General features: G+C 28.6%; 1 protein-coding gene across 1 annotated transcript in view; it reads right to left on the bottom strand.

Moving 5' to 3' along the window:
- Positions 1-346: 346 nt before the first annotated feature.
- Positions 347-16,907, bottom strand: part of LOC135924573 (sodium- and chloride-dependent glycine transporter 2-like) — a 31,523-nt gene continuing 14,962 nt past the window's right edge. Inside the window, exons 7-10 of the mRNA XM_065459649.1 lie at positions 1,581-1,687; positions 1,155-1,325; positions 409-501; positions 347-355 (exon numbers count right to left, since the gene is read on the bottom strand). Coding sequence (XP_065315721.1) covers positions 347-355; positions 409-501; positions 1,155-1,325; positions 1,581-1,687 — 380 coding nt within the window. The remainder of the gene's footprint in view (positions 356-408; positions 502-1,154; positions 1,326-1,580; positions 1,688-16,907) is intronic.

Genomic DNA, 16,907 nt, shown 5'->3' with positions numbered 1-16,907 from the left:
CACTGGCAAATTAAATACAAATTATACAATATTTGTATGAAACAGCTGATTAATAAAATAAATTGAACACCATCTATTGATTTAATTTTTATTCCCCTTTGTGATGACATATAAGAATTATAAACAACGTCATAATAACTTTTATAAATATATATAATTTGAAAGCATCGGTAAAACAAACAATAAAAAAGGTTAACACTATAAAATTATTGACAATGTATATATCGCAATCTTCGAAGAGTATAAAATTTAAATAAAACCTTCAAAATTTTGGTTAAAGTTTATAGAATGGAAGTTATATAAGTTTAAAACATTAAGGTAATCATTTTAGAAATTTAAAGTATGATTATTGAATCTAAATATAAGTTCATTAAAGTATAAAAGTATTTTATTTATGTCACGATACACCTCTTTCGGCAGCAATTCGAATCTTATAACAGGTCTGGCTTTTGCGCTACGAATCGAATCCCATTCTGATGGCCGAAGAGACATTTTAAGACGCTTTAATGTGTTATAATAGCAAATGTAAAAATATATAACTTATCAAATTATGTAAAAATTATTAAATCGTTGCAATACATATAATGTTGCTTAATATGGTACCCAATTTATCAAGAGATCAACTTACTTACATAAGAATTTATATTTGTAAGCCCTTCTGAGATAAAATTTTGATTATAAATTTTTAATATTGTGTCATTTTACAAAAGGAAATTGAAAGTATGAGAAACTAATGAATGTTAAATATTCCATTATATGATTCCCCCGTCTTGTGTAAATTTTTTATTCTTAGACCCTGGACTGAATTCTAGATCTAGTCCTATGGTTCTCTGATGGACAGTAAATTTTCTTTGTTTCTCATTCAATTTTTGAATTCTAACCATTCTCTATGCTTGATAAAATCCACTTTCTGATATCAATAAATTATCCGATTCGTATGAATACGACAAACAGAATAATAGCTATTTATGTAAAATAATTCGAATATTTAATCTTAAATTTGTTTTGTCTATATTATCACAAGATAGCCGTTAATATTTAATAATTATTTTGCTCTGAAGAGCATACTTAAGTAATTCTTATAATTCATTTCGTTTTTTAATGCATGCAAATAATAATGGCAAAAAATATAAACAGAAAATATGTTTTAATACTTTTATAAAAGTTTCGCCAGGAAAGCAATATAGGTAACAAATAGCGTAAATTGGAATGGGGATCAGGCTAAAACAACTGATGGCCCAGCCCATTCTAATAGACCATTGAGGATATATGTAATTTCCATATTTAATAGGTACATGATACAGTATATTCGAAACTATAATAGTCTAATATATTTTTAAATAAAAAAAAATTTAGGTTAAAATATTTGGTTTAAATTATGATACAAAGGAATGATGAATAATTATATAATCGGTTTTTCTATTTAGGGAGTAATTTAGTTTTAAAAAGATATATATTAACATACACATTATGTTAATCTTTCCAATTTTTTACCAAAGGTATGGCATGCAAACAGAATAAGAGAATATTTTTTATAAATTATGTAGAATTTAATATATTATTATAAATATCAGACATACGCATAAAATTATAGGGTTGACAACGGACCATAATATTTTCCAAACAAGGGCACCTTTTAAATTTCCTTCTAACATGCATTGTATGTCGTCCACAAATCGCTGACTTCCTATTTTTTTGCAATTTAACTATAAAAAAATGTATATTTCAAATAAAAAACAGTTTTAAGATATTTTATCTAGTGGTAAATAATACCAAGACCCAACTTATAAGTGGCTATTTATGTTATAAATCATTTTAATAATTATCCCACATAAAATATTTAAAAAAATGCATCGATGGGAGCGGGAGTTAAAGGAATAAGCAAAATTATATTTGAACTGTCTCAGTACTTAAGTGACAGGGTTTTATGTGCTTACGAAGGTTTATTCAGTTTTTACTAATTGCTGTCAAAAATTATGAACGGAATTTATGAAATTTAAAGTCCTCGCTCTTCTATATATATTTCTGACTATATCATCTGAAGTAAATAGGGACACATATTAAAAAAGGTGGTTCCACTCCAAAAATTCAAACACTATTTTATTAGATATATTTTAATCATGTTACAATACCAGGCGCGTACGCAGGAATTTGGTCTGGGGGGGGGGGAATTTTTTAAGAAATATTATTGTTTTCTAAAAATATCAAGCATAAATTAATTAGGACTAATAACTATTTCTAATACACAATTTTAAATTAATGTGAATTATAAAAAAATTATATGTAAAGAATCACTTAAATGACCCAAAATAGAAATTTGAATTTTTTGAGCCTTTACACAAAATGTTTCTTAGGAATAATTGTATTTTGTATGTTATATATTTACAATGTAAAATCCAATCTTCGTTGTGATTGAGCTAATTTTTCAATTATCTCATCCTTGCTTGTCGTCAAATGCCTATGAATATTCAAAAGATCCTTTTTAAATATACCCGGGCCGGGGTAGAAATTTTTTAAAAAAAACACCCAAGCCGGGCCTGAATTATTTTAAAAAAACACCCAATCCGGGCTGTATTTTTTAAAACAGCCTATATTTGAAATCGTTATTAGCTATAAAAATCAAAAATAAATATAATTTATTTTTAAAAAATCCGGGTCTGGCCTGAAAATTTTACTTTAAAAAAAGCCGGGCCGGACCTGAATTTTTTTTAAAAAAAACCTAGGCCAGGGCCGTAAAAAATGTTTTAAAAAAATCCGGGCCGTGCCCCGCAAATCGTACTTCTGCAGTCTGTTATTCTTCTTAAAAAAGAGAATGTTCTCTCATTGTCATTAGTTTACTAATGGAAAGAATATAAACCTCTTTAATACATTGGGAATTTAATCTAAAATGTGTTTGAAATAATGCAGAGCATTAATAGCATTTTTTGGGACTATATCAACCATAGTTAATCTTATAAACATAGTTTTTCAGCTAGTAAGGTATCATAAGATACTTTAACATCTTCATAATAAAAATCTAACAAATTTTTTTTTTCTATCACCATCAGAAAAAGGTTGGGAAGGCTTTTGTGGAATTAATATTTGCAGATTAGTAGGTGCTGCATGATGAATTAAAAATTCATTTATTTGGGTTACAAATGTATCTGTATTTAAGATATACTCTTCTACTGATCCTATATTAATGTTTTAACGATGAGCTTGCCTTGCTACAAGTCGAGAGAGACAAATATTAAACACGTATAGCTCTGCTTTGACTCAACAATAAAATATAAAATTCTTCATCAACATTAGCCCTTATTTCCTTGAGTTCTGATAAAATGCTCTCCGCTATTCTCATCTTCTTAATCAAGTCAATGTCATGTTTTTGAAAAGTAATACTTAAAATAGTTGTATAATTAAATAATACATTCTAATGAGAAATAAAATTTGGAATAGGCATTGAATCCAATAATTTTCTTGCTTCTGAGGAAATATTTCTTTCAGGCCATTGTGATATTTCAGTTATAGCAAATAATTGGCTCTTCTAACTACTTAAAAGCTGTTACTGCTTGATGGCAGAGACTCTATCTCGTTGGACCAGGTTGCAATTTCTTTTTTCCTGTTGGACAAGAAGTTTCAGAAATAATTATTATTTGACTATAAATTTGAAAATGGTAGATAAATATTACGCCACTAAAAAATTTGAAAATAATAAGTAAATATTACGCCGGAAAACTTGAAATAGAAATTAATTGATAAAATAACTTAGTAGATAAATGTGATAATAAATATAATTAAATATATATTTAATATGAGATACGAATAAATATTAACAAATATAAATTAATATAAACAATAATATTTTTGAAAAATATATCCTGCATCTGCATTTTTTGGTTTTGGGGGGGGGGGGGGGCCCTCCGCTGCGTATGCCAATGTTCAAAATATTTCAAGTTAAATGAATTTCTTAAAATTGTGTTTAATATATGACAAAAACAATTTAATCGTTCATTTAACTCCAATGCTTTTATAATATTTCTACCTTGATCTGTAACAAATATTATATTAATAAAATCTTTAGTGTTAAAATTAAAATTGTGAAGATTTTTTAATAGTTCATCCTTAACTACCTTGCTAGTCTTTGACACTTCTTTAAATTTAGCAGTAAATAGGTTTCTCTTACTAACTTCCAGTCATCTGATATATAGTGCATGTTAACCGTTATAAACGAGTTCTTTTTATGGTCATCGCACCATATATCAGTGGAAGCAGCCATAAATCGATTTTTTATTACTGGTGTAATAGTGTCAACAAAAATGTTTCTTATTTTCTCACATTTTTCCTTAATGTGGCGTGATAGAGTGGTGGCAGAGTTGGGCAGGTCCTCTTGAAAAAGAATCTAGATACAGATACAGATTCTTTGTGAAAAAATGAATCTTAGATACAGATACTAGTATCTTTTTCAAAATATCAAAAAGATACAAGATAAAAGATTCTTGTATCTTTTACTTAATTAGAGTATCTTAAATACAAGATACTTTTAAATTATCATTACCAATTAAATTAGAATAGCTTATAAAATACAATTTTTACTATTTATTTGTGAAGAACATAACATACACATATAACAAGAATGAATATTTACAATAATTTATAAAACATTTAATGACGAGTTAATTATAAAAATCAGGCATTTTACCAATTGGAGTTGAATTGAAATATTAATTTGCAGAGTATTTAAGATACATTCATTATAAGACAATCAAATTTTTCAAATAATTTATCATCAGACCTTTGCCGTTTCGGCGTACTTAACATTGTACCAAAACTAAATAACCCTAAATGGAGCTGTTGAAGGTATTACAGTATTACATATTTCCTTAATGGAAGGATAATAATTAAGCATTTATAATATATTCTCGACTTAATATAATTTAAAACCTCCAGCTCAATATTATTTGTATCATTGAACTCAGCATCATTTGTTTCACTAAAAGAAAAATAAACATCGTTTGATCTTGATTATTCAAGATTGGGATATAATTCAGGGGAACTTTTTCTATAAATAAATTTCACACCATGAGTGGTAATCATCCTACAATATAAAAATATTGCATAAAATTGGTAATGATATTCTATCGAGGTACATTTATATATAAAATATAATCTATACTTATTTCGTTTTGGTGTTATTTTTATTCAGGGCTTCTCTTATTAAGAAATTTTGAAATTATCTTTTTTATAATCCGACTCAATCGATAAGTTCTTAAAATATGGATGTGATTTTGATATCAAAAAAGCCACATTATATTCGAATCATAGGAAAATATTTTCTTAAAATCTTTTGCCCATACCATCTAGGCAGCTTTTAATAAAGGTAGACAATATTGTAAACTTGAATTTAAGATAACCTATGATGCCCCCTTTTAATTACACATAAATAATATACTTTATTATGTTTAACAAAATTGTGCTTAATTTATCATTTTTTTGTTTATACAGGTTTTACATCTAGCCTGTAAATTGTCTTTTTTAACTTTTTTTTTAAAAAAATTTCCAAATTTCAAGATTGGGATATAATTCAGGGGAACTTTTTCTATAAATAAATTTCACACCATGAGTGGTAATCATCCTACAATATAAAAATATTGCATAAAATTGGTAATGATATTCTATCGAGGTACATTTATATATAAAATATAATCTATACTTATTTCGTTTTGGTGTTATTTTTTATCTTTCTACCTTAATATGAGTTGTTTATTTTACAGAAAAATTTAGCTGTCAATATATTAAAATATAGCAGAAATATGGAAATTAATACAAAATTTTCGAAGAAAATAAAATATATACTGTGATATGTAAAATTTTAAACATGAATATTAAAAAGAATCTGTATCTGTATCTTTAGTCAAGAAAATGAAAAAGATACAAGATTCTTTTCAGAATAAAGGATCTTAGATACAGATACAAGTATCTTATTAGAAATGTCAAAAAGATACTGAGTACAAGATACAAAAGGATCTTGTATCTTAGATACAAGTATTCGCGGTACTGCCCAACTCTGAGTGGTGGGATGTGAAATCAATGATTTGACATCTATTTTACCATACTTTGCCCCTACATCGATTAGAGCCTGGCTGAATTCAAGAAACCCATTCCCAGCTATCATTTCGAAAGGTCTAATATCTTTTGCGCAAAGAGTTAAAGAATGATCTATAAATTTTTCTTTCAAATATATTAGAGTAGATTTATAGGTCCATTTTTCAGGTGTAAAAATTTTTTTATTAATTTTCATGGATTTACTATCACATTTATGTCTTCTTAAATGAGATGTATCATGATTATAATTATAAGATAATAAATTGGTACAATTCTTACATTGTACATATCCAATATTTTTTATTTTCATCTACAATGATATGAAATTTTGTCCAAATATCGCTTTTTAGATTATTAGTTCTAAAAGATTATACATTATTTTTAATTTTATTGATTATACCATTTGTATTTTTTAGTGCCATAATCTATGAAATAATATATAAGCCAAAGATTTAGATGTTGATTTAAATAAATAAATTACTTTGGATTTTGAGAAAATTTGATTGTTTAAAATGGAGTAATATGTAAGTTAAAGATTTAGATGTTGAATTAAATAAATTAATTAGTTACTTTGGATTTTGAGTAAATTTGATTGTTTAAAATGGAGTAATATGTAAGCTAAAGATTTAGATGTTGAATTAAATAAATTAATTAGTTACTTTGGATTTTGAGTAAATTTGATTGTTTAAAATGGAGTAATATGTAAGCTAAAGATTTAGATGTTGAATTAAATAAATTAATTAGTTACTTTGGATTTTGAGTAAATTTGATTGTTTAAAATGGAGTAATATGTAAGCTAAAGATTTAGATGTTGAATTAAATAAATTAATTACTTTGGATTTTGAGTAAATTTGATTGTTTAAAATGGAGTAATATGTAAGCTAAAGATTTAGATGTTGAATTAAATAAATGAATTAATTAGTTACTTTGGATTTTGAGTAAATTTGATTGTTTAAAATGGAGTAATATGTAAGATTTAGATGTTGAATTAAATAAATTAATTAATTAGTTAATTTGGATTTAGAGTAAATTTGATTGTTTAAAATGGAGTAATATGTAAGCTAAAGATTTAGATGTTGAATTAAATAAATTAATTAATTAGTTACTTTGGATTTTGAGTAAATTTGATTGTATAAAATGGAGTAATATGTAAGTTAAAGATTTAGATGTTGAATAAAATAAATTAATTAATTACTTTGGATTTTGAGCAAATTTGATAGTTTAAAATGGAGTAATATGTAAGCTAAAGATTTAGATGTGGAATTAAATAAATAAATTAATTAGTTACTTTGGATTTTGAGTAAATTTGATTGTTTAAAATGGAATGAAAGCTAAAGATTTAGATGTTGAATTAAATAAATTAATTAGTTACTTTGGATTTTGAGTTTATTTGATTGTTTAAATTGGAGTAATATGTAAGCTAAAGATTTAGATGTTGAATTAAATAAATAAATTAATTAGTTACTTTGGATTTTGAGTAAATTTGATTATTTAAAATGGAGTAATATGTAAGCTAAAGATTTAGATGTTGAATTAAATAAATTAATTAAATAGTTACTTTGGATTTTGAGCAACAATTCTTAATGCGTAATTTAATTGACAGGAAAACAATAATTTGATCGATCTGTGGGTGTAGTGTTAACCATCACCCAATATTATATTAATCATAACTATAATATAATATAATCTTATAACAATTAACTCATAATGTATAAATTTTTATAAAAAATATTAAGGCCCGGCCCGGGTTCAACAATCTTAGGCCCGGTCCGGCTCGGATATATTATAAAAAAAATTTTTAGGCCCGGCCCGTCCTAGATATATATAAAAAATTAAAATACGGCCAGGTCGGGCTTAGGACCGAGCCTGCAGGTCTCTGTTAAACATCGCAAAAAAATAATAATAAAAAAAGCATAAACAATAAAAATATTATCTAAAATAAATAAAACAACTAATATACACGAAACAATAAAATAATATTACAATCAATAAATTATCCAAACACATCACGTCGCCCCCACAAGTATTCATCACGCCGGCCCATCGGGATCTGGCCTCAATAACGACTCCAACTCACTAACGCCGCATTGAAGCCAGTCCAGAAATTCCGGCGTTAAATATTCCTCCAAAACTCCCAATTCTTCTGCGTTTGCATCCGCGGTATCGTTATCCTCTTCACTGACTTGTTCGTTGACTTCCCTCGTTCCTCGACCCCTGCATTGTTTCGCGTCTCCGCTCCTCCTTCATCCCATCCACCTTCGCTCTGCTCATCCTTCGGCAAGCTACTTCCCCCCAATGGATCTCCGACTCGCCAGTCACTGCCGTGTTGTTCCCTGCTTGTTTATTCTCCCACACCGACTGCTCCCACGTTGAACACTGGCAGCTAAATGGCGACACTGATTGGCTAAATGTCCTCTTCTCCGGCCTATGGCGTTCCATTTGAGTCGGCGTTATTTGTCCGAAGCTCATTCTTGCCCAGGAATCGGGACGTTGGTTTGGTCGCACAGTTATAAGCACTTTGAAATCCCGGAAAATCCAACTATATTGCATTCTTATTCATAATTATGGGTATGCTGATATATATATATACTATATTTGCCCCGGTCCCTCTATTCCCACTGCCCTGCAATGATGTCCCCAACGAAAAAAATAATTCCTTTTATACTTTATTAAAAGCGAACCCCTCCAATTTACCACCCCCTACCCCAAAACTAATACTAAACTCACTTACTGATAATAACTCCATTAATACATATGATCAACATATACTCAAATATTTCAACCAAACTTCTAACTTCCTTATTTCCGACTTATAATATATATAACACAATGCATTAAATTATTTCAATAACAATTCCCTTATTTCAATCCAAACTCAAATACTTCAAAAAAAAATATAAACTTACTCATTTCAACAAAAGTTCCCCTATTTCAACTTAAACTCAACTCTTTCCAAAAAGAAATTATTGGACTATAAAATAACATAACATTTTTTTTTACGAATTTATTAACTTGCTTGGATTTTTGCAATAAAAAACTTTTGTAATTCCAACTCTTCCTTTCCCCCTTTTTATACTTTTTCTCACTCAAAATCTCTAGTCATCTTTATTTAATTCCAATCTAATTTCAATTTAACTTTCTTCTTTTGCCACCAATTTACTTATTCAACTTGATTTATGACTCCTTTTAACTCTTCTTCTTTTTCCCAAAACCCAAAATTTTGGCATATCATTCCTTTTTTTTCAATTTTACTTTCGACTTTACTCTAACTTAACTTTTCCCAAAAAAATTTTTCAATCTTTTGATTTATTACTCCCCTAACCTTTTCCCTTGCAACTTTTATCTTGACACTTTTCTTAACTTAATCAACATTTTTTTTTATTAATTTTTTCTTTCCAACCTTTTTAATTTAATCCCCCCTCCCACCTGTCGCGAACATCTCACAACTTATTTAACTTAAAGTATCTTTGTCCTTCACCAAAAAAATATTTTTTATTTAAATTCATCTCCCAAACTAAGATTTTTTAATATTACAATTATTCAACAAAAATAACAACAAAAATAATGATTAACTCTTACTATTTAAACCGTCAATTTTATTAAGTAACTCATGCGAGTCGTCAATTAAGCCAAACTATTTTACTAAGAGGTATATTCATTAATGGCAATAATTATTTTATTTTTTTACAAAGTTTCCCCGCATTAATTGCAATAAAAAAAAATTTTTTTACGAAGTTTCCCAGGCACAACAGGGACAATCTATTCTTTGTTGTTATTTAAGATAACCTCCTTAAGATAGGCCAAATAATGAAGATGATTTTTTTTTGATTTTTTCCTATTTTTTTTTATTCAACCCCGACTCATATACTTTACATATTGACCCCTTGATCTCCTCTGGCGAACCCTCTCAATTTTTCCAGGTCAATCCGCCTGCGAAGCTGATTCCTGTGTCTCACTCCCTGTCTCCCGTCGGCAAACTCCACCCTATTTACCCTGCTTCCAAGATTTTTCAAAATCACCCTGGGCTCCCATTTTTTGTTGCTTCCATACTTTCTTGCCCATATAGCTTGTCCCACCACGAATTCTGATTCATTCTATACTTCGAACAGTTTCTCTTCCTGACCCGCCGGTTTTATTGATTCCAACCAAATTCGAGTTCTTCGCCCTAAAATATTCTCCGCTGGCGACGGCTACTCCCCCTTTCTCATGTTGTTATAATACGCCACTGCCACCCACATCTCTCTGCCTCCGTCCTTTGACTTTCTCAACCAGTTCTTGACCACCGCTACCATCCTCTCCGCTTGCCCATTTGAACTCGGATGATACGGCGGCGCTAAAATGTGTTTCGATCCGGTTTCTGCACAAAAGACTTTAAATTGTCTACTAATAAAAGCAGGGCCCCCATCCGACACTACTGTCATAGCGACCCCAAATTTAGCCCATAAATTTTTTTAATACTTTTATAACAACCACTTCCTTATACTCTACCCATTTTGAAAAAGCATCTACCACCAATATATATATATTATTCTCAAAGTCAAAGAAATCCAAGTGGATGCGCTCTCAAGGCTTCGTTGCCTTCGGCCACACACTTTCCTTATCTTTTCGTGGCATCGGAGCCCAAGCATTACATCTAACACAAGTTCGACTTATATTTTCAATGTCTCTGTTCATTCCTGGCCACCAAACATATTCCCATCCCCATTGTTTCATTCTTTCCATTCCTTGATGTCCAGCATGAATCATTGCCATTACCGCTTCCCTTAACATGACCGGTATAACACTCCGATTTCCTCCCACCAAACATTCATCTATTATAGCCAACTCCTTTTGTACAAATTTATAGGTTTTGTCTCCATCCCACCACGTTTTTCGTCCCTTCACGCACGCTTTGATCCGTCTCAGTTCCTTATCTTTCAAAGTCACCCTTTTAATCTCTTCCCATGTTACTGGCCCGCCTCTAGATACTCCCGCCATAGTCCGAATCAGTTCTTGTTCAATTTCTTCCCCCCGCTCCTCTTGTTCTTTCTCACCTAAATCTTCCCAAGTAAAAAAAAATGTTGTTATTTTATAGTCCGATAATTTCTTTTTGGAAAGAGTTGAGTTTAAGTTGAAATAGGGGAACTTTTGTTGAAATGAGTAAGTTTATATTTTTTTTGAAGTATTTGAGTTTGGGTTGAAATAAGGGAATTGTTATTGAAATAATTGAATGCATTGTGTTATGTATATTTGTTTAATAAGTCGGAAATAGGGAAGTTAGAAGTTTGGTTGAAATATTTGAGTATATGTTGATCATATGTATTAATGGAGTTATTAAATAAGTGAGTTTAGGATTAGTTTTGGGGTAGGGGGTGGTAAATTGGAGGGGTTCGCTTTAATACAGTATAAGAGGAATTATTTTTTTCGTTGGGGACATCATTACAGGGCACTGGGAATAGAGGGACCGGGGCAAATATACTATATATATATATCAGCATACCCATAATTATGAATAAGATTGCAATATAGTTGAATTTTCAGGGATTTCGAAGTGCAGAAACTGTGCGACCAAACCGAAGACCCGATTGCTGTGCAAGAATGGGCAGCTTCGGACAAATAACACCGACTCAGGTGGAACGCCATAGGTGCTATTGTTGCCGGAGAAGAGGACATTTAGCCAACCAGTGTCATTTAGTCGGTCAGTGTCCAACGGGGAGCAGTCGGTGTGGGAGAATGAACAAGCAGGGAACAACACGGCAGTGACTGGCAAGTCGGGGATCCATTGGGGGGAAGTAGCTTGGCCGAAGGATGAGCAGAACGAAGGTGGATGAGATGAAGGAGGAGCGGAGACGCGAAACAATGCAGGGGTCGAGGAACGAGCTCCGGAAGTCAACGAACAAGTCAGTGAAGAGGATAACGATACCGCGGAGGCGAACGCAGATGAATTGGAAGTGTTTGAGGAATATTTAACGCCGGAACTTCTGGACTGGCTTTAATGCGGGGTTAGTGAGTCGGAGTTGGAGTAGTTATTGGGTCCAGATCCGGATGGGATGGCATGATGAGGACTTGTGGGGATGACGTGATATGTTTGGATAATTTATTGATTGTAATATTATTTTAATGTTTCGTGTATATTAGTTGTTTTATTTATTTTAGATATATTTTTTTATCGTTTCATGTAGATTAGTTGTTTTATTTATTTTGGAAAATATTTTTATTGTTTATGTTTTTTTTCATTATTATTTTTCGCGATGTTTATATATAAAGTGAAAAGAATAAAAAATAAATTATTATTATTTTTGGTGTTAAAAAAATTATTAGTTTTCGTGTAAGAAAAAATAATACAAAGACAAAGAAAGGAAAAGCAAGTAGAAATATAGCAAGTAAAAAAAACAAGTGTGTTGAAAAAGCAAATTAAAATATATCAAGTAAAAAAAAAATACATTTATATTTAAAAAAAATTTTTTAAATTAATTTAATTAATTAGAGTTTATTAAGAGTTAAAAAACTTCAAACTTATGTATCTAAAATATAAATATGTATTGGTGGCCCCTACACTTTCTGAAAGACGGAAGCAAAATACCCCCCTGAAAAGTACCTCCCCCCCCCACCCAAAACCACCCCCCTTCCTTAGAAAAAATGTCTTGATACCCATGAATTACAAAAATAATTTTTATTGCATCAATTTTTAACATGATACAAATAAAATGTAAAAAAATATATATTCTAAAAATATTATTTTTAAATCAGAGACCTGCAGAGGTACCATTTTTTTCGACCCCCGGATTTTATATTTTCAGGCCCAGCCCGGTTTTTTAAAAAATATATTATATTTATTTTTGATTTTTATAAGTAATAATGGCGATTTCAAATATTTGGTTTTAAAATATACTGCCCAGCCCGGATTTTTTTTAAAAAAATTTTCAGACCCGTCCCAGCCCGGGTATTTATTTTAAAAAAAATTTCAGGCCCGGCCCGGGTATATTTAAAATAATTACACGGGTAGGACTTAGGGCCGTGCCTACAGGTTTCTGTTTTAAATTAATAATTTAAACAAATTAGGGGAAGAGAAAGCGAAAGAATTTATAATTTCATCAATATTTAAATGTTTAAATAAAATTTTTTTCATTGATAAAATGGTTAAATTATTAAGAAATGGATCTTTCATGGTATATTGTTTTAATTAATTTAATTTTACTCATGATCCTTTCGGCAGTATATGAGGTAGTAGGAATGGTTAATAAATATTTATATAAAATTGTTAAATTAGGTAGAGCAGAAAAATTTAAAAGGAGACGATAAGGTAAAATAAACCAATAGTTTTTCAAGTTTGAATCATAAGTCTCAGAATTATCATCATCAGAAGAAAAAGTAACTAAATAATGTATTAGTAAAAAATATTTAATTAAATAAATTTGCAATACTCAGAATCTGACAAATCCTTAGATTCTTTAACGTCTAGATCACGTGTAATAATTACATCCTCCGTTTTAGCCATCTTATAAATATTTGTAACTTACATCGACCAAAATTTATTAAAATATAATAATAAGAACCCCCACTTATTATTTAATTTAATATGTATTAACGCAATAACGAAGTCGAGTCCGATATCATGAACCAAAAATCACTTCGTTATGGATGGGTGTAGTAAAACAATAAAAGAATTAAATAAAAAAAGAATTTTTTTTTAAAAAAAGTACCCTTACTCAAATTTTTAGAAGCAGTTGCTTCGACCCCCTCCCTTCCCTTTTCCCGTTGTTGTGTATTTTAACAAAATATATTGATATAAATATAAAAATATATTATAATATTGCAATGTGCATATAATACATTTAAAATGACAAATTATGACATAATTCAAATAAATATTTATAAATTAGTTAAAAATATTTGAATATTCTTTTAATTCTATTGAAAAAAGTGAGATTAAAAAATTTACATATATTACAACTGTAATTATTTCAAAAATCATAATATTAAGGTACCATGATAAATAACGCCTTTAATCAGTAGCGTCACTAGCCTTTACCATCTCAATGGGCTCAACTAAATTTTATATGGGGGGAGACTTCAGCTCGTTTTTTCAGGGTCGACTCTCCTTTTAATATATTACATTTTTTTTATATTGTTGCAAACTGAGTATTGAAATACTTACATTTCTCCATTAACTGTCGTATTGTGACATAAAATTCTGAGAATTCAGAATTAAATCATTTACTGAGAGCCATTTTAACTGTCGTATTGTGACATAAAATTCTGAGGATTCGGAATTAAATCATTTACTGAGAGCCATTTTTCAATCTAAAAAATCGACTTTGATCGGATATGTATTCCAACATGTACATTGTGAATTTTAGACATTTTACCCTCTCTTTTTATATTTATATAAAAAATCTATATCAAACGAATATATTTATTATAATATCAAAGAGTAGAGTGTTAGATATTTGCGACTGCAGATTAAAAAATATTTCGAGTAAAGTTTTACAAAAGTAATAAAAAATGTTGATTTTATAATATAATGAATGTATTGAAATAGTAAAAAATATCTTATAAAAATGATTGCCAGATAAAATAAGTTTTCTACGCCTATAGTTAGAGCCAACGAATTTAATTGTTCTTGTTTCATTGTTGATAGAATTTTGTTTTAAAACAGTTTAATTCCCAAAACAATCTTTCATATGAGCATGATTTAAAGGGAATTTTAAAGTATTTATATATGAGAGGAAATATATCGTTTAGCAACAATTTTAGAAAATCTACTAACTATCTATATTCGGTTCGTGTGTCTGATTGTAAATTAAAATAAACATTAAAATTGCGTATTCTTCCATTGGATCAGTAGGTAATAATGTAAAATAAATGGTTTAGTAACATAATATTTTTAAAAAAAGGGGAAGGATGGATTTAAAATGCTTATAGCTAGTGTTGCGTAATCGGTTATAAATCTATGCTATGCCTACTAATTGTGCTTAGCCGAAAAATCGCGAAACTAAAATCAAAAATTAGGTATAGGCTAAGGAGCTAAGCTAGTCGTCCATCAGCGTTACGTAAGATAAGCTAGCCTCAATTATTATTTATTAAAATTATCTATATATAATTATTTTATTTATATTAACTATGCAACGCTGACGGGCCTCTAGCTGAGCTCCTTTGATGCTTAGGCTTAACCGATTTTTTCACCTAAAACTTGGTAAACCAATTTTAAAATTAAATACAGCTGAAGGTTAAAATATTATCCCAATAATAGCTTTTATTAGTTTACATATATAGGCAAAAAATCTTTTGAAATAATTAATTATTAGATAATTTTATTTAAGAAATAAAACTTTGATGAAAAATTTTTCATGATAGAATTTTAATTTTTAATAAAATATATAATCATTTACATATAAATTAAATTTTATAGCAAAGTTTTAACATTATTTTATAATTTGAGAAAGTTTTATGACTATTTATTATGTCTAGATATTATTTCAATCAAGATTAGTAAATTTAGAGCGATTGCTAAACCATAGACATCCATCCATTTGAATTTGTTTTTTTAGTAATTATTACATTATTCAATATGGTGCCAAAATACAAATCCAAAAAATTACAAAAGAATTTTATACATTCGTTAATTTTATATAAATTCGATAGTCTGCGAAATATACAAGATTAATATATAATATTAAGAAACTATTAATGATCAAATGCAATGATACACCACGCGAATCAGAATAACTAATTAAATTTTTCATAATCATTAATTAATTTTATTTCTAGATTTACTATCAAACATACTTGATTTTGTTACAATTATGGATTACATAATCATTTTAAAACCTATAAATAATGATCACCATCAAAAATTCACTAATCTATTGAAACAAATTCTCTTAAAAGATAAGCATACTATTTATTAATTATATATTTTCTTATTTCTCTATTCTTACCAATAATCTATGTAAATTACTGTCACTAAGTGGATCCTAGCTTATCCATAAGAGGTACCGTCAGTCCTCTTAAATTAAACGGGCCCTGACAGTAAGGTAGTCAATTAGTGGACCTGGCTTATCCACAAGAGGTACCATCATCCCTCTTAAATTAAATGGGCCCTGATAGTAGGGTAAATTTTTACTGCCAAACAGTGGATGCAAATTCACTGTGTGTTTCCCCAGTGAAAGACAAGACAAAAGTTTATTAATGATTATTTAAAATTACCAAAATTTATGGATTGAGATTATAATATAGTTAGGCTATTGAAATATATGAAGCTTGTAAACCAACAAGGATCACTAGCCAATTAACAGGTAAATTTATTTACTTATCTGTCTTTTTAAAGATATAATTACAATAATTTTATGTAATTTTTAACAATATAATCAAATTTTAGCAAATTTAATAACAGATTATTATGTAATAAAAATATAAATTATAATGGAAAAGATATTAAAATATTATTTAAATATTATTTTTAAATGTTATTTATAAATTTTATGTTCTTATATTTTAACATATAATGGATTAAAATGATGATAAAGTATAATATTATTGTATTAGCATTTAAGTTATTATTAATATAATCTAATATTTTGACATGTTTATTTTAGGTATTCTTATATCAAACTTTATGAGATATTACAAGAGAAAGAAAATGAAATATTTGCAAGAAAAATATAGTAAAAAAAAAATTATTCACAAAGATATTTGTCTTTATTATAAGCTGGATTACAGGGTTGCAGGTGCCTTAATTGGTAATACCTTAAAAACAAAGACCATTTAGTTATAAATTAAATAGGTATGAAGTGCTTAAAAAATATGAATACCTAATTTATGTAATAGAAGAAAAATAGTTTAAA

This window comes from Gordionus sp. m RMFG-2023, chromosome 1 (assembly GCF_954871325.1).
Source record: "Gordionus sp. m RMFG-2023 chromosome 1, tfGorSpeb1-WG-v2, whole genome shotgun sequence".
Taxonomy (NCBI): Eukaryota; Metazoa; Nematomorpha; class Gordioida; order Chordodea; family Parachordodidae; genus Gordionus; species Gordionus sp. m RMFG-2023.
The sequence above is the reverse complement of the archived record's forward strand: the minus strand, read 5'-3'. Positions and strand labels throughout refer to the sequence as shown.